We start from the raw sequence: 23,146 nt of genomic DNA, 5'->3' as shown, positions 1-23,146 counted from the left end.
TGTACTGTAAAGATGATAGGTGCTGTGGTGCTGTAGTAATTGTGAAGTCGTAAGTATAAGTAATTTAATGTAACGTGTAAATTGTAGGTATTAATACAATAAAATAAATATTTTATGCTTTATACTAATTTTATTTTTATAAGTATGCAGCATGCACAATGAGGTGCAATAACACCAAAAGAAAAGTGACTCGGTAAATAAACCCATCTCTGAATGGGAATAATAGCCACTTTTCTTGCGCATAGAGCGTTTATCACGCACACATTTCTGTCGATTTACGTGCTAAATCTTAGACATTAGACAAGAACATTTGCGCCTCGTCTTGTATTCTTTGCAATTTCTTCACAGCAGTGGTGGAAATGCTGGTTAAAGTCCCCAATCTTGCGATATTGGTGTGGAGTTTCTGCATTAAAAAGTGACGTGTCTTTATAGACTTCGAATCTGCTGGCGAAGAATTGACCAGTCGCCTGTGATAGAATACCAGTTTGTTTAAGGATTTCTGGAGTTTCCGAGTTTTGGGCGCCGTTTTATCGGTGTCATCGGCGTCTCGTATGTCATTGTTCCTTGGAATAAAGTTCACAGATTTTTTCTGGGGCTTGGGACTAATCTTGAACACCTTGTCATTCCTTTTCTTATAAAGTGATGTGTTATTGCCACCAACATAGTATTTGCTGACCAGGTCTGCGTAGTCATCGCGTGGTAAACTTGAGAATATGCTATGGAAATGTTGTCCAATTTCATCTCGTAGAGTTTTCGATACTGTGTTTTGTCTTAGGTTGGTAAGCCTTCTTTGTAAATCGTAAAGCTTGTTCAAATGCTCCATTCCACCGGCAAGTCCCGCTTGCCCGAGTAATATCATGTTAAGCTTTTTCATCATCTTTTTCATGTTATCCCTGTTGTTGTCCAATTGTGCGGAGCTCACTACTTTCGTTTTCAAAAGTTGCCCGTGACGATTCTGCAGGTACTTTAGCTCTTTAAATAATGTGTTAGGATCGCCAATATTTCTCTTCAAAGATTCAAGAGCTTCTGTGACTTTTTTCAATAAGCTTACCCGCTTTTTAGGCATGTCAACACACAATTGAGGCTGGTAAGTTTTATTTTTATTCATTTCTGTGTGATTTTGATCCAGATGTTTGCTTCGAGTCCATTCTCGTAGTTCAGCTTGGAAGGCCTCTTGGTCCCCTACGGAACCCATAATACTCAAAAATATATCTGCGTCATTGTCCTCTATAGTGATTTTATTCCTATTTTTAGCTTCACTCAACCAATTTTTACCCTCTTCTGTTTTTAAAGCTTCTCTCATTTCATTTGTAAGATAAATTCGCGCCGAAGTAATAACTGTGCTCGTGTCGGATACTTCATTGTCCTGAATGATTTGTCCCTTTTCATTATGATTTGAATTATTAATCGGGATAAAGTCGGGAGCAGCCTCTACATTTGTATTTTTATTACTCTCTTCAGTAATGGAACTCTTGTTCGTTTCTATACATTTGCCGGAATCTGCTTGATTTTGGGGGGCATTTTTATTATAAATCAGGGGGCTTTTAGGATTTCTGCCCGCATCACCGGACTCTGAAACACTCGTGAGCCTCTTCTTGTTGACATGTGTTTCATGTACAACGGGAGATTTGGATTGTCGTTTGTTTCGATCCATCCTTGGAGTTGGTGAATCTTGGACGATAGTTGTGTCTGGTTGAAGATTTTTGATCTTGTTTGGGTTAAGGTTTTCGTTGGGTATGTTGGTGTATATGGGATTGTAGGAGAATACGTAAGGGGAGTTAATGGGTAGGCCGGAGAAGGGAAGGGTGTTACGACAGGCGTGTACTAAGTGACCGCGACGGGTACAGCCGCTGCAGAAGTGCTGGTAGTGCTTCTTGGTTTGGAAGTTTTGTTCCAGTTTCAGAGTTATATCGATCTGTAAAGAAAGTTGTTTTATGGTCATATTGTCGGACTTTTTATATTTGTAAAGAGAATTTAAATTATCTATAGTCTAGACAACATTAAAATATACCATTTCTCTTAACTAATAAAAATAATGTGTTGAATTATAAATGTTTTGGCCAATTCAGAATTTGGGATGTGAAAAATATTTACAAAATCGCTAATACATTGCAATTTCATGAATTTACAGTGACACACACAATAATTACTCATTCAAAATCTATAAACCATACCGTATTATGGTATCGTCTCCACACATCGGGGCAGTGGCTCGCCGGGTGCCCGTTCTGGCCGCACTCCTTGCAGTTCACGTTGTGCCAGTTGGAGCAGTTCCGGCACATGTTCGAGTAGATGTGGTTTGGTGAACCGCACTGGAAATTATGATTTATTAGAGCTAGCGCGCACGAGCAACTTTTGTCTCCGCAACTATTTTGTCTGTCCCATCAACTCTATGGGGAGTTGCGTCGCTACGTGCGCGCACTTTCACACTAGCCCATAGGTGGAAGAGACACAAGTGATAACTGCGTTAAAAACAACCGACTTCAAACTTGCACTTGCAAAATTTACAAATGCCTACAGACAAAAATGCTCATAAAATAAAAACTACTGGGCCTATCCGAATAAAATTTTTATGGGACCAATTCGACACCATCCCGCATCGAACAAAAAAAAGAATCACGTAAATCGGTTCAGAAACCTCGGAGTAATCGGTGTACATACATAAAAAAAAAAAAAAAAAATATATATACCGGCCGAATTGATAACCTCCTCCTTTTTTTTGAAGTCGGTTAAAAATAGTTGCGGAGACAAAATAGTTGAGGAGACAAAAGTTGCTCTTGCGCGCTAGCTCTTAGTGTTTCTTTTTGTACTTAGTAAAGGGGTAGTAGTCAGTGATATTATAGAAGGTATATGCAATGAACATTTTTTTTCTATACTGCAATCAGCCATAGACTATCAGCAGATGAATACATAGATTTTTAGTTATAGCAAAGTATGAAAAAAGATCTTTATACTAATTATAGGGAAAAATAAAAATATATAATTGAAAACTGAACCATATTGATTTTAAATTGACACTATATAATGGGATTTGAAAGTATTAAAAAAATGTAATTATCCTAGACACGAAAGAAAACCCTATGATTAATTTTTGTAGTTACAAAATAATTTTTTTCATATAATTTTAACTTCTAATATTTTTTATATAAAATTCATATACACGTACATTAACACATATCTTCCTTGGACACCTGGGCTCGTAGTGCCCCTCGGAGCCGCACATGAAGCACACTGGTGGCTTCCACTTGCAGACGTCATCGCGATGTCCAATACGATTGCAGTAGTTGCACCTGCGGAAAATATTTATTTTATTTCAGAAGAACTATTGTATAATAAAGTAACAAAGTAAAAATAAATGAATAAGTTTATTTTGAAGATAAGATTATCCCACATAAAAATGGTTTTATGTGGGATAATCGCTGGATTTATTAAGGGCCGGTTACACCATTGTCAGATAGCTTGACTGATGTTTATTTTCATACGACTTTTTTCATCAATTCATAGATCAGCTTGATAGAACATAATATTCAGCAGTTATGATATTCGCCTTAAATTTAATCTACATACATTTAGTCTTTATGCTCTATGTAAGTATAGAACATGTATTATGTAATTATTGTACTGAGAACACGCACATTTTAAATAGAAAGTAAATAATGATCCATCCCGTATATACGCATGAAAGTTTCGCATAGGCACTTAAATCGATAAATTTAACCGAACTTAAAAGTATAATAGATTTTTTGTCTATAACAAAATATATTTCAAGAAAATACTCACGTCACTTTCCTCTTTGTCATTGATGGCATCTTATCTTTTGGGTCAATCACCCATAGACTCTTATCACCTGCAATTGATTATCATTTATAATTTAAATAACAATGCAATTTCAATCACCTTGAATATATTTTAGTGCACATAGACTAAGTGGTATTGTAATTTGTGAGCAGATAATGGATATTTTGTTGTTTGTTAGAATATCTACACATGTATAGTGAAGTTATGCACTCTAGATTCATTTCTTATGGAGAAATAACAAAATTTCAAATATTTTTCAATGTGTTACTTAATCAAATACTGAGCAAGCTTGTGGTGTGCTTAATTAGACAACTAATAAATATACAAAATATGTACTAATAAATTCATACAATTGAAATTACATTGCAACTGTATCTCATTTGGATAATCTCACTTACAAAAAGAGAAAAAAAATCCATTGATTCCAATAATGAATTAATAGGATATGTGTCAAGACTTTAAATTCAAGAAAGAGAGTATTTTATCAATGTTTCACCAATCATTTTTCTATATAAATCATACAGAACAAGCAAAGTTGTTTATTAAATATGATATATCAAGATATTGAACAAGCAAAATGATCAAATACATTCTGTATGTCAAGGTCATTAAGGAAGTTCAATCAACTTAATTTGACATTCATGCCTCTTAACACGACAATGCATTATGTTCTAATAATATATAATCATTAATCATTACTAGATAAGTTAAGACTTCACATAATGTAGAGTATTAAAAAAAATATTATATGTGCTCTTATACAATGTGACAACTTTGTATAGAATCAAATTGAATTAGTTTTAGGTTTGATCCAATTTTATAGCTTAGCCACAGAATACATAATAGTAGCTAAACGCTACAGAACGGACACTCTCCGCCTCCCGCCAAAATTAAACACTTACCTCACCCCGCACGATCAGTCATGTTATGGTACCCATTTCCCCGCAAGGACGATACCAACGACGTCTTTAGACGAAACGCAACGAAGATTGACAACATTAATCAAATTGACTTAAAGCAATTTTATTATTTTGGATTTGTGATTATCGTTTTTCGTAGAAAATGGTTAGATATTGTGCTGTTTACGGATGTATTTCATCAGAAAAACGCGAATTTTTTTTTACGCTAGTCACAAATGTGCCAACCATAAAGAGTTTACACACACATTTGCAGTCTCTACAGTGTGACTGTCAAAACTATAATTTTGTATGGAGTGTCCGGGGTGTGGCTTAGCGTAAAATAATTTATGCAATTGAAAACAGGATATATATGAAAACATGATATACTTAATTTCCAATTTATCCCTTTTATTTCATAGTAGTAGTAGTAGAAGTACTTACGTGACATATTCTTCTGTATCTCCCTATGATTGAAGTTCTCTCCGCCCCAACTTTCGTTATAGAATTTCTCCATTTCAGCTCGCAGTGTCGTAAGAGAGTATCGTCGTCGTTTGAACACTTGGTTCCCCTTCAGATTGTCAAAATCAAGGTCTTCGCAGAGTATAGCTGGAATTTTCGTTGAACCCAATTTCGTAGCACTGTCAACGTCAATCGGCTCATTGTCATCTTCCTGCGGGAAACCAGTTACATTTGCCATAACAATGTTTTCGTCAATTACAGGTTCTGGTGCAGTTAGGTCGACAAGGTCTGTGCTGTTAATAATGACAGTAACATCACTATCATTGTCAGCATTTGATATAATCATAGTTTCTTCCTCCGGTTTGTCAATGACACTACCATCTGAGCTGTCAATTTCAGTGCTTGATATCTCTTGATGTTTCGTTTTTTGCCCCTTAATTTGTACTGATTGATTTGAATCCGATTCATATACATCTGCACTTGGAAAACTCTTCTCTGTTACTGTGTATGATTTGTTTGATTCAATCATAGAGAGATTACTGTCTGAATCGTAACAGTCCACAGTCATAATATTTTTCTGTGCCTTATTTGCTTTTGCTTTTTTCTTATTCTTGGCTTTGCTTTTAGGTGTTGCAAAGCAGGAGTCAACTGAATTATTATTTGTTGTAGCAATTTGATTTGGAATTGGTGTGGATGTTGCACTATTTTTGTTTTTCTTCTTCTTTTTCTTTGATGGTGTCTGCCCGAGCAGGTCAGTGCCATGGAGACCAAAATCAAAGCTTTGGTTATTGTTGTGGCGTGAGGATATGTTAAGTGCAATGCAATCTCCTCGTATGAATTCATCAGACACAGAAGATACCACAGATGGTACTGGGCTGGATGATACTTCCCTCAAAACCCTGCTTTCGTTGATGTTTTTGATATTATTCTCTTTAGAAGGAGATTCAGTTGTTACAGGGGACACTTCATCTTCGTCTGAACTCTCTATAGTGATGGTTGGCTTAGGTGGTAGGGCCACTTCAATGACTTCATCCTCATCGCTCGACTGGATGTCAACAACATGACAATCATCATCAATATCCAATATTTCAATCGTTTTCTTTAAATTCTTTGATACAGGTTGTTGAAATATTGACAATTGAGCAGATACATTTGGCGAGTTAGATTTTTCCTCTTTCGGTGGTTGATCTGTATCTTCAGCTTTTGATTTTGATGGATTTATTTCTGATGGCTTACTTTTTGATTGGTTTGAATTTTGTTGGTTTGATTTTAATTGCTTTGCTTCATTTTGTTTTGGTTTCTGTTGCTGTTTTTCTGTGTTGTTTACTGTTGTTTGTGGGGTATTTACTTTTCGAAATTGTGAATTTTGGTCCCCACTGGTACGCCAATATCGACGCACACTGCTGCGAGGGGTGATATCAATTTGTTCCCCATCTTTTGAGTTCAAACTGTCCGTTCCATTAGCCTGAGTGTCGTCTACATAATGTAGCGTTGAGTACATACGCTCCTCCAATTCATTCTCGCTAAGCTCCTGAAACCGAAATACATCATTGCAAAACTTCCATGCGCTCTCACAAAAATATTGTGACACAACAAAAATACAATAACCTCACCACCTACCTCTTCCATATTTTTGACGCGAATGTTGCAGAAACAGGGGTTTACAAGAAATGTACATAATCGAAAACGTTTTCAGACTGTTATCAAGCAATAGATAGCATCACAGAAATCTCAAGAACTTAAAACGGATTTGTATTTGTTATGGACACGTCTGACACTCCATTTCGAGACTGCTATGAAGTGACGTTTGATTAATCATAAAAGTGACATTTCGAAGAACAGATAATAAATATATATGTTATAGTGGGTCTACACAACACAACTTTAGCTTGCACAACATGCTTGTCAAAATATTTGCGGAAACGGCATGTGTATTGTGTAGAGTCACTTAAGGTACTTTGAAGTTTGTGTTTAATTTATTACTATAAATATCTATATAGTGCCACAAACTTATCTGACCCGGTGACAGTGTCACCGATGTCGCTTTCTTTATATTTAAACCTTGATTTAAACAAAATATTCCGTATGAAAAGTCTGTGAAAATGTGACATTTCAAAATGGCGGCACGTAGTTCCAGTTTTTGTCACCGGGTCAGATAAGTTTGTGGCACTATACCAAGATCTATACGTCATATACTAAAATCGTAGGAAAAACAAACCTGTAAATTGAATATTTATTTAGAACTAGCTTTCCGCCCGCGGCTTCGCTCGCGCAGTCAAAGAAAAACCCGCATAGTTCCCGTTCCCGTGGGATTTCCAGGATAAAACTTATCCTATGTCCCGGGGTAAAAAGTAGCCTATGTCCTTTCTCGGGTATCAAAATATCTCTATACCAAATTTCATGCAAATTGGTTCAGTAGTTAAGGCGTGATTGAGTAACAGACAGACAGACAGACAGAGTTACTTTCGCATTTATAATATAAGTATGGATTAGGCGTAATCACGCGTAATCTACAATCGATATCGAAGCTAGAAATATAGTTTTTAGAATTTTGTCTGTTTTTCTGAAATGTATGTTCGGGCTAAACTCAAAAAGTAGGTACCTGAATTTTGTATGAATATTACTAACAGGTCATCAAGACCACCTACAATAAATAATATACCAAATATAATAATATACTAGGTACTCTTGTAGGTAGGTAGGTAGGTAGGCTTGTTACCTTAGATCAGGGGTTCCCAAACTGAGCGCCACGGCCGGCGCCTTGGTGCGCCGTGGAAAGTGAATAGGGGCGCGAATATGAGTCGATCTGCTTAAATTCGCGAGTACCTTTTTTCCTTTTTAACTATCTAGGTTGGGTAGGTAGGGCGCCGTGACAAAAAACTTAACGTGAATCTGCGCCGCGAGATGAAAAAGATTGGGAGCCCCTGCCTTAGATCATTTCTTAATGATCTAAGCTTGTTACACTTTTTTGGAGTAAAAATGAACCTAGTCCTTACTTAGGGCCCCACCCCCAGGTGGCATATGAAATGGTGCGGCAGAAAGCGCTTTTTAGAAATTTTCACTTATTTTATTAGATAAGCACTTCCTGGATATTTCCTTTCATGATGTTAGTTGCGAGATGCGATAAGGTTGATGCGAGACGCACTTGTTCTGTGTTCGTCCGTGACAACATTTCCACTTTCTAGCATTGAGTTAATATTATCATAATATGTAGTAGTACATATTATTAACTCAATGCTTTCTAGTAACATTGTTGATAAGTTGTTGTTCAAAAAAACGCAACCATGAATAGATTCAATCAAGTTAAAAAAAAGGTTCAGTAGTCAGTTTAATTGTAGAGCTTTTGGAGATATCTCACTTTTTTAATTATTATTAAAAAATAAATTTAATAGATATTATTACCCCTTTTAAGGATAGTAAAAAAATACAAGTCATAATTTTTAAATTTTTATTTATTGCTAATTATATAAAACATGTTTGTGTGCTATGTACATAATTTATTATACATTATTTCATCCGATGGATTACAAGATGTTTCCCTTTTCCAGCTACATTATTATTTTAAACCATCGCCCAAAAAACTTGCTTATTTGTACTGCAATATTCCTGAAAACATAATATAAGTACCTAGGTATTATTTTTTATTTAAAATATAACAAAATGCTTTAAAACAGTACATAATACCAAATATTCCTGTACATTTACATTTAATTTAATTTCATATAATATATTGTACAACTATACTCGCTTTGCCCGTCTTACTTAAAAATTAAAATCAACTCTCCTGCATCACGTAGGTATTATTAATTTATACTTATAATTTGGATATTATTATGTACGATGGAATAATTTTTGAAATCGGTCTAGCAGTTTCTGAGGTAAGTGCGGTCAAATAAATAAACAGTCGCTTTAGCATTATGTCATAGAGCTAAGACGAATATTAGTGTTTCGTATTAAATTATTATTTTCGGTACAGACGTTGAAATGAGAGTAATAAAAAAGAAACAATCGGCTCTTCTTTTCGATGCCTTTTAGAATAAGGTATCGATAATCTCTGTTTTTTGGAAAATAGTAATAATTATTATACCTTAAAGGGTAAGTTTGCACATCTGTACTTTGCCTCGTATCACACGGCACAAGAGCTGCGATTATGTTTTCCGCTACCCGCTCTATGCTTTCATCTTTGTTGATCCAAATGGCTTCGCAGCGAGATCTGAAAACAAATAATAATTTAAAGCGTAAGTAGTCGTACATATTATAATACATATTACATGAATTAACATTAAACAGGTTTTTATGGAAAATGTAAAACTGAAAGACATTTTATAGGTTTTTTCTGAAGCACACAATACGTCGCTATGGTGAAAACAGAATGAAAAAAGGGCAGTAGCTTTAAATTTATTGCGAACAGATAGACAGACGCGGTAGGCTTAGTTTTACATTATGTTAGTGATAAAAAAATACTTTTTAGCGACGTAGTTCAAGCTAGCTCGAAGCACTGCGTCGAACGCGCGCGTCGCTTCACTGTAAACGTCGTCCAGGGCACCCGCTGACGCCCAGGCAATACATCCACCACGTTGCACTAAATGTGATAGTGATTCCAGTAACTGAAATTTACAGTAAAAATATTTAACATAACTTTTTTATGTATACTTGGAACAAGAATATCTGAATATATTTGTTGACTCTGCTTTGATGACTCTGCTATCAATTGGCAGATACATTCGCTAATTACACCACCGTACGAATTAAGAATATCTTTCAAAATCTCGAAAAGTAAATTAATTTACCTTTAAATTATCATAAACGTCATTTGAAACCAATTTAGCGATGCCTTCCAAGCCGGGTCGTGTTTCCGCGCCGATAACCAGCAGAGCATCCACGCGAGACTCGCTCGTCGCGTCTCCCGGTAACGTGTGCACTATACAACCGCACGCCTCCAGACGTCGCTTCACTTCCTTGCCAAGAGAGTTTGTTGTGTTTGTTACCTGTGGATAAGATTTTAAAATAATATTACTTAATAGAGATTCGTATTTTTGATACAATAATGTATGTTGATCTGCGTTATTTGATTTCGATTTTTCTACGCTTTTGTGATTTTTTTTATATAGCCTATATTACCTTCTACAACTATGTAGGTATTAACTGCTTTATTAACAGCTTAGCTAACAGTCTAACAAAAACCTCTATTTTTGCGAATAAGGGTAGACTTTTCCACTAATAATGTTCGAGGAAGGTGTTTGTAAATAACCAATCATATCGCTTCATTTAGTTTGAAGCGAAGTTCGAAGTTTGAAGCGTTTAGCGATAGATGACTATTTTCTCATAATCTCCATTTACTCACAAGTACAGTCTTGACGTCCCTGCGTCGTTTGTGCTTCTTGACTCTGGCTCTAGCTGTATAAGCGATTAGAGCTGATGTGGCCAGTAATAAGGAGCCTCCTTCGAGCGTGGCCAGCAGGCGCCACGCCAGCCCAGCCCCGGCTTCTATACCATCTGCCATAGTCACCTAGACAAGAAAATGACGGTTATTTCATAGTTTTACCAATTTGAAGCTAGTTTATAGAAAAGTTTAAATGCGTGAATATAATTGAAAACTATTTAGGTACCTAGTTATTTCGGAGACTTAGAGGTAGATAGATATTATGCAATGTATTATGCACATGGGCGTAGCTAGCCATGGGCTCAAGGTGGGGCAACAATAAAAAATAATAATTATTATGTAACTAGCAACTGTATGTACCAAGTATGTACCCAAAGTTATATCCAGGTCTTCAAATGCCGGTGGCCGTACCGCCGGCATTTGCGAAGGCATTTGTGAAGGCATTCGCGATGGCATTCGCGAAGGCATTCGCAAAGGCACTCGCGAAGGCATTTGCGAAGGCATTTGCGAAGGCATTCGCGATGGCATTCGCGAAGGCATTTGCGAAGACATTCGCGATGGCATTCGCGAAGGCATTTGCGAAGGCATTCGCGATGGCATTCGCGAAGGCATTTGCGAAGGCATTCGCGATGGCATTCGCGATGGCATTTGCGAAGGCATTCGCGAAGGCATTTGCGATGGCATTCGCGAAGGCATTTGCGAAGGCATTGGCGAAGGCATTCGCGAAGGCATTTGCGAAGGCATTCGCGAAGGCATTTGCGAAGGCATTGGCGAAGTCATTCGCGAAGGCATTTGCGAAGGCATTCGCGATGGCATTCGCGTATGACACTTGTTAGTTGTTAGTCAGTCAATTTAGAGGTAAATAATACTAATTATAAAGGTCGCATTTTCTGTGTCGCCTGTCGACTTTCGAGAATCGAGTGTGAAATTTCTAAGCTTAGTAGTTAGTAGGTACTTCGATTTTTAATAGATTTGGTTAGGTATCTACCCACCTTCCAGGTCAAAGCTAGAGTGGGGCAAGCGCCCCACCCTGCCCCACCGTGGCTACGCCCATGATTATGCATATGGGTACTTAATAGTTAACCCATTTAGAAAAGGGACTACATATGACATATTTTTACAATATTTTCAAGATAATTTTATCACAAAGAAATATTTATTGTTCATTCTAACTAATATTTATAGGCTTTTGTTATTAGGAATTACGTAATTTGTTGAGCAAAAAGATTAATTTAAAAACTCCTAACCTCGATTTACCGCCACAAAGGCACAAACTAACTCATTAGTCATTATTTCCTACACATGGTACCTCTATGGTGTTTTTGCCTTGGTCACATTATCTTTTGTTCATATTGACATTTGCCACATCCTGCACTTTGAGCTGGTTTTTGTGAAACGTTTAAACTTGCGAAACTTCCTGTTATTGAAAATGATCAAACAATGCACACACAAAAAATTAAGTACCATTGCAAATGTAGGGTTCGTTGGCACAGAACTGAGATACGTTATTTTCAACATTTGATTTCTGAATAGTCATCTTGTACTTAGTCATATTGATGACGTTCAAAATATGAGGATGTTTTGATCAGCGCATCTTATAGCTATAGATAGACTTTATATTTATGATAAGACTTACCTAATTAACACTTAATTTAAATAATATCATTCGTACGTATCCCCTATAACCCCATACAAATTACCATTCCATATTCACGATTTCGCTATTCGCGGCACATTTGCGGAACCTATAAATTACCCGCGAATAAAGAGCTTTTACTGTATCTAGATTTAACTTGACTAGTTGTTTATAAGTTATGTTGTTCTTGTGGTAGAGAGAAAATTTAGATTAATGACAATGAAATCTTTCCAGCTTTACTTAAATAATTTTGTTTTATTAGTTACCTTTTTCGAATAATTTCGAAATAACGCGATTTAAAATTAATCGTTTTAACTGCTTAAAATATTATTTAACTAAGAATTTTATAAACAGCTAAGTACTTACTTTTTTATTTTTTTTATTGTGTTATAGGGAAGCGCTTGACCGCGATCTCGCCTGATGGAGAAGATGGAGCGCGCTTCCCTAGAAGGTACCCGTTCACTCTTCGCTTGAAGTACAAAGAAACTGAACAAGGTTTTAAATTTATGTGAGAATCAAGAATAATTATTACTAAGCAAAGCGGTTTTGCCAAAACCTAAGTGGGTATGTTTCGTCTGGAAAATAAATTATTAACTAAAAAAAATGTTGTAAACTCGTAAAGAAGGAACTTTTTAAATAATGTCAATTAATTAATTGATTACAGTTTAATGAGTGTAGAGCATATAAATAAAAATAATTAAGTAACAAATTAAAAATATCTTGTGTAATACCTACAGTTACAAAATTATCTATAAGTACTAATATTTTAAAGCTGAAAAGTTTGTTTGTTTGAACGCGCTAATCTCGGGAACTACTGGTCCGATTTGATCCGATCATAGAACACTATGGAGCAGAGCCGGCAAGAATAAAAAATGTTGTGTGGTTTTATGAAACCACGGTAAAAGTGAAACTTTTTATCACACTATAGACATTTAACTAAAAATTATCGTATTTGTACGATAATTATCGTACGTATCGTGCGTCACGCGACATGCGCTACACAGACCAAAAAGTTTGAGACGATGTAATAAAAGTTTCACTTTAATATATAAATTATCATAATAAATTACCAGTGGATAGGTAACTATTATATACAGAAGTTTTTTTTTTTTTTTTTTTTTAATTTTTAGGGATTGTTTTATAATGATATTGATATTTAATAAGCCTCTATCATTAAAAGCCGAGACTGCTGAGTGTTGACTAAACAGCATCGTTGGATTAAGCAATTTTTTTTACTGTTCCCTACAGTTATGAGCAGACACTAACATGTTGATATAAATTCGCTATTGAGGCAATATGAAACACAGTGGAGTAGTAAATAGACGAGTCCTGGAGAAGGTAACAAGTAAGAATCCAAAAAAAAAATAATTCTACCCAAAATGACCTACATATATAATCATCATCTACACCTGCATGAATTTATAAAAGAAGATTTATCTATACAAATTATTAGTTGTTTAATTATTTTAGGTGCTATAACTAAAAGAGCACAAATTCCTTTTAGTTCATGATTGCCTGCTGCTATAGCAGCTCCTACTCCTGTTTCTGCTTTAGTACATTCTTCTACTTTGTAACCAAAGTAATATAATTGTCATCTCATAAATCCGAAAATTTTCCTGTAGACATTAAGGTAAAGGCTCCTAATACGGCGGTAGTCAAAATCGCTTCCTAATACGGTGGTATTTCTTTTTTCGAGTTTTATTCCTGTTTTATAAATTTTAAGTACACCAAAACGTAAGCTATTTATTCCAAATTTATTACTCCATGACTTAACTAACGTTTGCAAGTATAGCACATAGACAACACAACAAGATCAATCAATCTGTGTAACGGCATCGACATGAGAGGTGTTTCCATACAAACGCGAAACAACAAAAGTAAGTACACTAATATTTATAAACTAAGTTTTTCGTATTAAAAAGCCGTTCAAGTTTGTATATGTATTGTTTATTGCATTTTCCTACTATTACACTCACTATTTAAATAGCTTGTTTCATATTTGTAAGTCATTTTCTACCCAAAAAATAAGAAATAAAATACCGCCGTAATACGATACAAATTTTATAGATTAATCCTAATACGGTGGCATAACTCCGAAATAGGAAAAATACTGGGCATGTTTAATTGTTTATAACTTTAATTTTATTTACTTATTGAATTAATTCCAAGATTAGTTGGAATAATTATTAATCTGATAAATTAGAAACCATATTCTGCGGTATGTTTTCTTAATTAGAAATCCAGTTAAATATGAAAATGGTTGAGTACAAAATGTTTGTTTCTTAGAAGGGGTAAAAATAGGAAGGTGTATTTTAATGTATCACAAATCATTTATTTTGTATAACTGTTGATTTGAGTTTTACACATCTGAGCCAAAAAACTGTTATCATTTGATTAAGCATTTACATTCTCTTGTTTATCGAATTTTTGATGGGTCAGAATTAGGATTATTAAAAACACGAGTAGTTTTCCTATTACGGTGGTAGATATTTCCAGGTAACTCTGTATTAGGTTATATATGATCTCCTATTACGGCCCTATTTATTTATTATATATAGAACTTAAAATTACCAGATTTAGGGTTGCGTAAATAAATAAGAAGTTTTGTGTCTTTTTTTGTGGATTCTTATTTGATATGCGTGTTTTTTTTCCGATAAAACTAAAAGCATAAATGAAACACATTAAAAGTGAATCAACGTAATCAAACCAATGGTTAATGAATAAAAAACTTACAATTTACTTTACTAACACATTCCTATTATTTAACAAATATTATTTGTACGGAACTTCAATGTATATAATACTGACTGACTATAATACTGACCCTCCGTATTAGGAGCCGCCTACCGCAGTATTAGGCTCTGACCAAAATCATACCTCCGTATTAGGGAAAATCGACATGACTATTTAAATATTTTTTTAAAATAAGAAATATTATGAAAATAAACATAGACTCAACAGCAATACAAAATTTAAGTTCCACTTTTAACGATAAAGTGGTTTGGCACCTTTAGAAATACTTACAAATGCTTATTTTTGATACTTACTTTCAAATGTTGCGAAATACCTCCGTATTAGGTGCTTTTACCTTAGTCTGGTATTTTTATGATCAAATAGCCACGACCCTCAAGGATCGCGGATATAAAATATCATTGTTATCACTTTTAAATATCAAGTTTTAATTACGAAATATTACTTTGTGCTATTAAAACAAAAGGCCTTTCAATACTAACAAGGTATTTAAGCCTATAATAGATAACATCTAGACTGAAAAGTAAATGTTAGGACGGCAGGGACCTTTCAAGGCGGGTTCTTTCGCAATAGATTGTTCTAGTTATAAATCACTATTATATTGCAATTATTGTTTTCTATTCAAATTCAGTCATGCTTTAAATGCTTAATGTAAGATAAGTGGGCGAAATCTATTGACCAAGAACGTTTTCAGTAGGACATTTTTTTACCGCAAAATTTAAATATAATATATTCAAGTAGCACCAAATTAACTTTCGGCTTTGTAATATCATTATTATTTTAGAAAGAATTTTTCAAATCGGACCAGTAGTTCCCGAGATTGTTCTATTGGTCCTTAATCATAACGCGAAGACCAACAGGAGCGGAGGCACGAGGCCCGCGCGGCACAGCTAGTGTTTTATAAACCCTTAACAATGAAAACCAACTTTTTACGTAGTCGCAGAGTCGCAGCACATGAGTGGAAACTCATGTGCTCGCAGTATACATAATAACGTGGTTAAGCACAGGTTTAGTTAGGGTAGAGACTTTACTACCAATGATGATGAGATTTTTATACTTATATTTTTTTCGATTCTTAATTTTTCACCGGTAGAAATTGATAATACTCTTGAGTCCTGAACTCCTGAGTTATATATAACAATGTTTAGGTATCTTAGTTTTTATCCTGATTCTTGCGACGAAACCACGATGACAATCAAGAGATCTTAAAAGGACACATAGTCCATTGAAATGGACTCTTTTCAAGATGGCGGCCGTGGGACAAGGGTGGCGACCCCACAAACTTGGTGATAGCTTCACACTGACCCCACCTACACATCAAAAAAATAAAATTGCGTCCTCTAAAAAACGCGACCCCAAATGTAACTTTTCAATGGACTAACAATAAAAATCTCCGTTTTTATTGTGAAAATACAGTCTTTATCAATTAGTTTCTAAATGGTAATAAATACCTACCAATAAAAATATTATATAATTATAGTTAGGTATTAACTACTAATTATTATCTCCCATAAACTTAATTATTGTTGTCTTGAAATCTTTGAATTATAGCTTCATATTGGCTCATCTTAAATTATTTATTAGGTATGTACTAGCTTACCACCCGCGGAATCGCCCGCGCAGTCAAAGAAAAACCCGCATAGTTGCTGTTCCCGTGGGATTTTCGGAAAAAACCTATCCTATGTCCCGGGGTAAAAAGTAGCCTATGTCCTTTCTCGGGTATTCATGCAAATTGGTTCAGTAGTTAATGCGTGATTGAGTAATAATATAACAGACAGACAGATTTACTTTCGCATTTATAATATAAATGTATTGTGATATATTGGGTTTCAAAGATTAGCCTCCAGCCTCCAGGTGCGCTATAGGTCTTATAACAAGGCCTACGGGTCACAAGTGGTCCTTGGTCCACATCCGTAGTCACTATCGCTAATCTTATAATGCCTACTCCAAACGGAAATATCAAATAGGGCTGATTGAACGAAAGAAATTTCGGTAGATACAGAATCTTCTCTACCATAGATTCGTATATTTCAGACTATGTAGCTTACCGCCCGCGGCTTCGCCCGCTTTTTCTAAAACCTAATATAAAATAATTAATTATATACTATAAAACCTTCCTCTTGAATCACTCTACCTATTAATAAAAGCCGCATCAAAATCCGTTGCGTAGTTTTAAAGATTTAAGCATAGGTACATAGGGACAGAGAAAGCGACTTTGTTTTATAATACCTATGTAGTAGGGTGGAGTGAAAAATTTTTTTTTTCATTTTCGTTCGGCATACCTGTAGAAAGATGTCATTATTACTCATAAATACACATGCAAAATTACACTTTGCAGATGATACATTTAGAGGTGCCCCCAACATCATGAACTTTAAGAAATTCAAAAAATTTAGTCGAAAATCATTAAAGTTTAATTTTGACAAATTAACGCTAAATCAGATTCTGTGTTATCTCGTTGGTTGCCAACGGGAAGACACAGAATACACAATATTTCAATATATAAAAAAGTGGCTATCGCTGGCTACCAGTGGCTCTGGTCGGTGGCCCGTTTGCGCCGACTCTTATTGTAGGAAACATTGATTTTAAACAGTGCCGTTAAGGAAACAACCCTAATGTTAGTAATATTTCTAAGTTACATTTTACATGTAAATACAAATAAGATCATAATTTAATATTTTTGATGTGAGTTCTATCTATAATTTCGCTTTGTTACAGTAAAATGTTGCAAGTCAAAATACGACAAATGACATGTTGTCCTGCATTTTGTTTGCTAGAGAAGTACCCAGTGTCTCAATTACCAACTTATACTGATGCTAAGAAACTATTACTTATTTATAAGATATAAATTTAAACCTGATAAAATAACAAAATTCATGATTTATCCGAAAGATTAGCTACGGAAATGTTTGATGTGTGGCGAAAAGCATCGCTTCCCACGATTAGCTTTAACAGAGTACTACAACCACAACTAAGTACAACTTATTTGACACACCATGACAAATTAATATAGACGCTTATTAAATCCTTATCAAAACCGACAAACGAACAACAAAGAACAAGAAAAGATAACTGAAGTATTGTGTCACTCTGTACCAAAGGTTATTTGATATTTGAAGTTGCAAATGCATTTTTTTTAACCCTCTTGTACTTGCTCAAAAGATTATACCGACTTAACTATGTGGCAAGAGTGTGAGAAAACTGAGCCTCAAACTTCTAATTTATCTGAAAAAACCTTAAAAGATATCATGAAAAGCGGTTTGACTACGTTTCAGAATATCAAAGATTTTCTATGCCTTACACAGGCCGTAAGGCATATTATCAAATTGGTGACAGAAGCTTCAAGTGCAGTTTGTTGAGAAAGTTAACAAAATGATTTCATAATGGCAAGAGTATCAGTATCACGACTGCCAATGCCTAATTTTGAAAAAAAAACAGCCTTATCTATACTAATATTATAATCTATAGTCTATACTAATATTATAAATCTGAAGATATTGTTTGTTTGAACGCGCTAATCTCAAGAGCTACTGGTCCGATTTGAAAGATTCTTTCGGTGTTAGATAGCCAATTTCTCGAGGAAGGCTTTGGGCTGTATATCATTACGCTTAGATTAACAGGAGCGGAGCCACGCGGGTAAAACCGCAAAGCGCAGCTAGTACTAAATAATTACTTATTTCTGATATTTTCATTCCTCTTTAATATCATTTTCATCAATGAAAAACGTTAAAACAACTAATCTGACTATTATTTAATGTATCACAAAGAAGTTTGTTATATAATAGACTTGAAGGCCATAAAAATACTGTGATTAAAAAATAAATCAAAGTTTGCTAAAAAATCATATTTTTCAAATTTTCAGTTGGGTTGGGGCACCTCAAAACATCAAGACACGTAAACCATATTTTGTATGCTGAATTCACTCATTAAAAGGCACCTTTCTGTCGCTATGCCATTTGAAAAAAACAAAAAAAAATTCTTTCATACATTATCACTCCACCCTACTATGTAGTGATAGTGAAGATTCTAACACAGGAAAAAAATTGCACTTTATGGCTTGCAATTTGAAATAAGTACTTATACATTTTGATTAATTAATGACCCATAGGTATATTAAAAATCCGGGTTACATACTTTTTTCAAATTGCTAATGTTTCCTTAATATTTATGTAATTTACTCTATTGAATCTAATAATTATCTACATTCTACATTGTTTAGAAAAAAAAACAAGTAAATTACACAAACCATATGGTTGCACTTAGATTAATTTGCGCACATTGAGAAACAACAGGGACAGACGTCCGCAGGGTTGCTGGCCACAATTGGCGGCAGAGGGCCGCGCCGTTGACCGGGCTCAGTGGCGTGCATTGGAAGAGGCCTTCGTCCAGCAGTGGACCAAGAAAGGCTGGTAATGATGATGATGATGATGATGATGAGAACCAACAATTGTACAGGTAAGTAATATTATTTGAACATCCTAAAATAAGCCAGCCCTAACCTAAGCATTAGAATGTCCGGTGTACTTGGTCCAGTATGTCTCTTTCCGGTCACGGTAGCCGGCACTTTTTAGTCGAGTGACAACCTTGAGCCTATCTCAAAACGAGTAAACATTATGCACTTTATAACAATAGAATTAGGCTTTGAATTTGCTTAACTCATGTGTGGATACTGGATAGGGGAAGATTACGGAGATGATAATATCAAACTGGTTTCTAGGTAGGTATATGAATGTTGTTTAATAAATAGTAATGCCCCTTTGTAAGTAGGAAAAATATTCTCTATTGTGTGATGAAATTTCACTTTACCACATAAACCTAATTTCAACATTTTTTATGAACATACAACAATTCACATAATTAACTCTATTCAAATTTCAAATATAATAAGGATGAATAAATCTACTTATTGTGTATTTATTTATAACTAGCTGCTCCCCGCGGTTTCACCCGCATTGCTCCGTTCCTGTTGGTCTTAACGTGATAATATATTATAGCGTATAGCCTTCCTCGATAAATGGGCTTTCTAACACCTAAAGAATTTTTCAAATCGGACCAGTAGTTCCCGAGATTAGCGCGTTCAAACCAACAAACAAACAATCAAACAAACAAACTCTTCAGCTTTATAATATTAGTATAGATTTACTATTTTCTTAATTGGAAATATCTTAATAAAAATGTCCTTAAAAGTCTATACTAATATCGAGGAAGGTAGGCTATAATATCATCACGGTAAGACCAGCATGAGCGGAGCAATGCGTTTGAAACCGCGGGGAACAGCTAGTTATTGATAAATGTATACTACCTATTGCTTGAGGAATATCAAAATTATTTTATTTATTTTAAATAGGTTTATTAATAACATTATCCCCAATTATATTTCCTTGGGTTTTTGACGTAAATTACCATTTTGTGTCTAATTAAAAATACTTAATGTACTATAATAGTTACATAGATATTATATTATGCGAGTTGTCCTGGTAGTTATTTTTCAATTGTTGTTTAAACTACAATTATAACGATGAACACTTATAACTAGAATGAAAACTTGAGAAAATTACAATATATAATGAGTTTAGAATGCTAAGTTAGAATGTATGTCGGGAAAATAATTAGGTATTGTATGACATTGCATGTCACTTAACCTTCAAACTATCTTCAACTGAATGATTATAACAACACACGAAAAAAAATAACTAAGTACCTATTGTTAGTGATTTTCGGTTGAACTTTTTTACAAAAGGAACACGGAAATTATTGTAGCTTTTTTTGAATGACACAGGGTTTTTTTGCGTTATTAAGATTTTTTAAAGTGAAACTTTTATTAGGTACATCGTCTCAAACTTTTTGGTCTGTGTAGCGCATGTCGCGTGACGCACGATACGTACGATAATTATTATCGTACAAATACGATAATTTTTAGTTAAATATCTATAGTGTGAAAAAAAGTTTCACTTTTACCGTGGTTTCATAAAACCACACAACATTTATTTTTTTAATATTTTAAAACGAATTCCTAACTAATTGAGATCTAGTAACTTTTACTGTTCTGTGAGTAACACCTTAGTAACACTCACTCTTATTTGATTAGTTACCTACCTATTTTTTGTTCAACAAAGTCTTACTTTATACTACATAATATAATTATGGGAATAGGTAGTTCAAATTAGAATCATGTACTCATCTTTTATACCTGAGGTATTAGGTATTCTGTTTTGATTAGGTAATTTTGTTTAGGTTCTTTATCTTATTAGGTGCATCAATTTATGCGATTATCTATCATTTTTTATATGCGATTATTTACCAGATTGTCATAAATAGTTACGTAAAATGACGATTATAAATCCTGGATACAGGATACTTCTATCTATAGGTACCTACTAAGTAGGTACAAACCATAAGAATTAAGAACTCTCTGTCTCTCTCTATTCATAAAGCTTTCATACATTCTAATTACATATTATATTGTTATCAATATAATAGGTATTGCTTCAATTAGGTAGGTACCTACCTGTACAAAAAATAACACAAGATATGTACAAGTATTATTTTTTACACTATACACTATACAGTTACATTATGAGGTCGTCGACTTCCTAAGTACTTATAAAAACCTAGGTAAAACCTAGGTATATCAAATCTAAACAACAAATAAAAAATGAGCTTTTGATTAGAATTTACTACGTATCTTTTTAACTTGTACATCTAAACAATTTTATAAATTTGAACCCCTAAACTCTAAAGCGTATTAATAATTAATTATTGCCTCTGCTTTTTTATTAAAATAATGACATGTTATAGTTTTACAATGTATTTATTTTCACTCGTATACAATTTAGCTATGTATCGTAATTTACATAGAAGGTGAAATATTTGAAACAAATAACTACCTACTAAACAAAATACCAAAAATTATAACAGGAAATACCAATGAATCATTTGGGTCGGGGGATTACCGCCAATTTCTAATAACTATCTAAGTATTGTACATAATAAATTAAAACTCAGGTTTTGTAAATAACCATAAATATCTAGTGATTAATATATTATATTTTATCAAACCTTAAATGTCCTGAATCTTGATGTCTGCTGATTCACAAAAGAATCAAACACTGATTAAAATTATTTGAACTAATTTTCCATAGATAGTCATATTTAAAGCACAATTAAAAAAATTCAGTTCCCTTAATTTTGTGAATAAAAACAGTCAACAAAAGGTTTTCACTTTTTTAGCACTCGATTTTAAAATGTCAGTGCCCAAAACGAAAAAAAAAAATTGATAGACGACGATTTCCCGCGCAAATTGGAATTATCTCATGCCAGCGCGCCAAATATCCGAACCATGGCGCGGTCTATACTCGAATGCAGTTTGTTTTCATTGTCGAGCAGATAATTATGTAAACTATTAAAAAAGTAAATTATGTTCACCTTGATTTTCTCGCAAATAGAAGCGGCGCGGCGGTGGAGAACAATAAAGGGTTTTTGTCGAAGTTTCCTGCGCTTGCGAAAAGGAAATCTAGGGTTTCCTTTAAATTTCGTTTGCTCAATGTGTCCGTTAGGAATAGGAATGTGTTACATATTGGAATTGCGTTTATGACGAAAGTAATATAGAATTAGGACTTGATTAAAAAAAGAAATACATATATATAGACTAGCTATCACGCGCAGATTTACCCGCGGACGAACCCACGTGAAAAATCAAGTAATTCTTTAGCTTATATGTTATTCTTATGTATAACAGTTCCTGTAATCTGTCTATAGTTTTTACGTTGAAGCGTAACAAGCATCCAAGGCTTTAAAATATGTATACAAAATTTATTCAGAATAGAAATAATTAGTCTTATTTTTATCTAAGTTAATAGATGTAAGTACCTACTTACTTGAACAAAACAAAAAAATAAACAAACAAAATGGTAGAAAACGTTATTTGTATAACAAATATTTACCGCAAATTATTCAATCTAAAAGTCTTAATATTATAAAGCTGAAGAGTTTGTTTGATTGTTTCTTGAACGCGCTAATCTCAGGAATTACTAGTCCGATTTGAAAAATTCTTTCGGTGTTAGATAGAGCCTACAGGCTATATAATATAATGTCATCACGCTAAGAACAACAGGAGCGGAGCCACGCGGTATAAAATATAATTATGTTTTTGAAGTGAAACTTCTTTATCGGGGTTGGACAAAAATTTAGTGTAACATTTTTGCGTTACGCTGTAGGCGT

General features: G+C 34.2%; 2 protein-coding genes across 3 annotated transcripts; both read right to left on the bottom strand.

Annotated features, from left to right (window-relative positions):
- Positions 1-110: 110 nt before the first annotated feature.
- Positions 111-6,973, bottom strand: LOC123697335. Its single transcript, XM_045643814.1, has 6 exons — positions 6,777-6,973; positions 5,139-6,687; positions 3,781-3,847; positions 3,167-3,290; positions 2,175-2,312; positions 111-1,915 (listed from the first exon to the last, which is right to left on the bottom strand). The coding sequence occupies exons 1-6, from the start codon at positions 6,783-6,785 to the stop codon at positions 290-292; spliced, it is 3,513 nt and encodes a 1,170-aa protein (XP_045499770.1). The 5' UTR covers positions 6,786-6,973; the 3' UTR covers positions 111-289.
- A 1,617-nt stretch (positions 6,974-8,590) lies between these two features.
- On the bottom strand, positions 8,591-22,306 carry LOC123694616. 2 transcript variants are annotated; one of them, XM_045640100.1, is made up of 7 exons: positions 21,986-22,306; positions 12,542-12,661; positions 10,501-10,665; positions 9,947-10,144; positions 9,621-9,763; positions 9,244-9,369; positions 8,591-8,762 (listed from the first exon to the last, which is right to left on the bottom strand). In XM_045640100.1, exons 3-7 carry the CDS (start codon positions 10,657-10,659, stop codon positions 8,705-8,707), a joined length of 684 nt encoding a protein of 227 aa, XP_045496056.1. In that variant the 5' UTR covers positions 10,660-10,665; positions 12,542-12,661; positions 21,986-22,306; the 3' UTR covers positions 8,591-8,704. The 2 variants fall into 2 exon arrangements, with proteins under 2 accessions (XP_045496056.1, XP_045496064.1); XM_045640108.1 differs by lacking the exon at positions 12,542-12,661.
- Positions 22,307-23,146: the final 840 nt, after the last annotated feature.

Source organism: Colias croceus, chromosome 1, assembly GCF_905220415.1.
Source record: "Colias croceus chromosome 1, ilColCroc2.1".
NCBI classification, from domain to species: Eukaryota; Metazoa; Arthropoda; class Insecta; order Lepidoptera; family Pieridae; genus Colias; species Colias croceus.
This window is presented reverse-complemented; position numbering and strand designations above follow the sequence as displayed.

Bases quoted from the DNA above. Each gene is read 5' to 3' on its own strand.
- LOC123697335 (XM_045643814.1), bottom strand. The intron at 3,848-5,138 runs GTAAGTACTTCT...AATCAATTGCAG, and splicing joins GATACAGAAGAATATGTCAC to GTGATAAGAGTCTATGGGTG. The intron at 2,313-3,166 runs GTACGTGTATAT...CATAATTTCCAG, and splicing joins CAAGGAAGATATGTGTTAAT to TGCGGTTCACCAAACCACAT.
- LOC123694616 (XM_045640100.1), bottom strand. From the start codon at position 10,659: ATGGCAGATGGTATAGAAGCCGGGGCTGGGCTGGCGTGGCGCCTGCTG. The intron at 10,145-10,500 runs GTGAGTAAATGG...TCTTATCCACAG, and splicing joins GGGACGTCAAGACTGTACTT to GTAACAAACACAACAAACTC. The intron at 9,764-9,946 runs GTAAATTAATTT...TGTAAATTTCAG, and splicing joins ACGTTTATGATAATTTAAAG to TTACTGGAATCACTATCACA.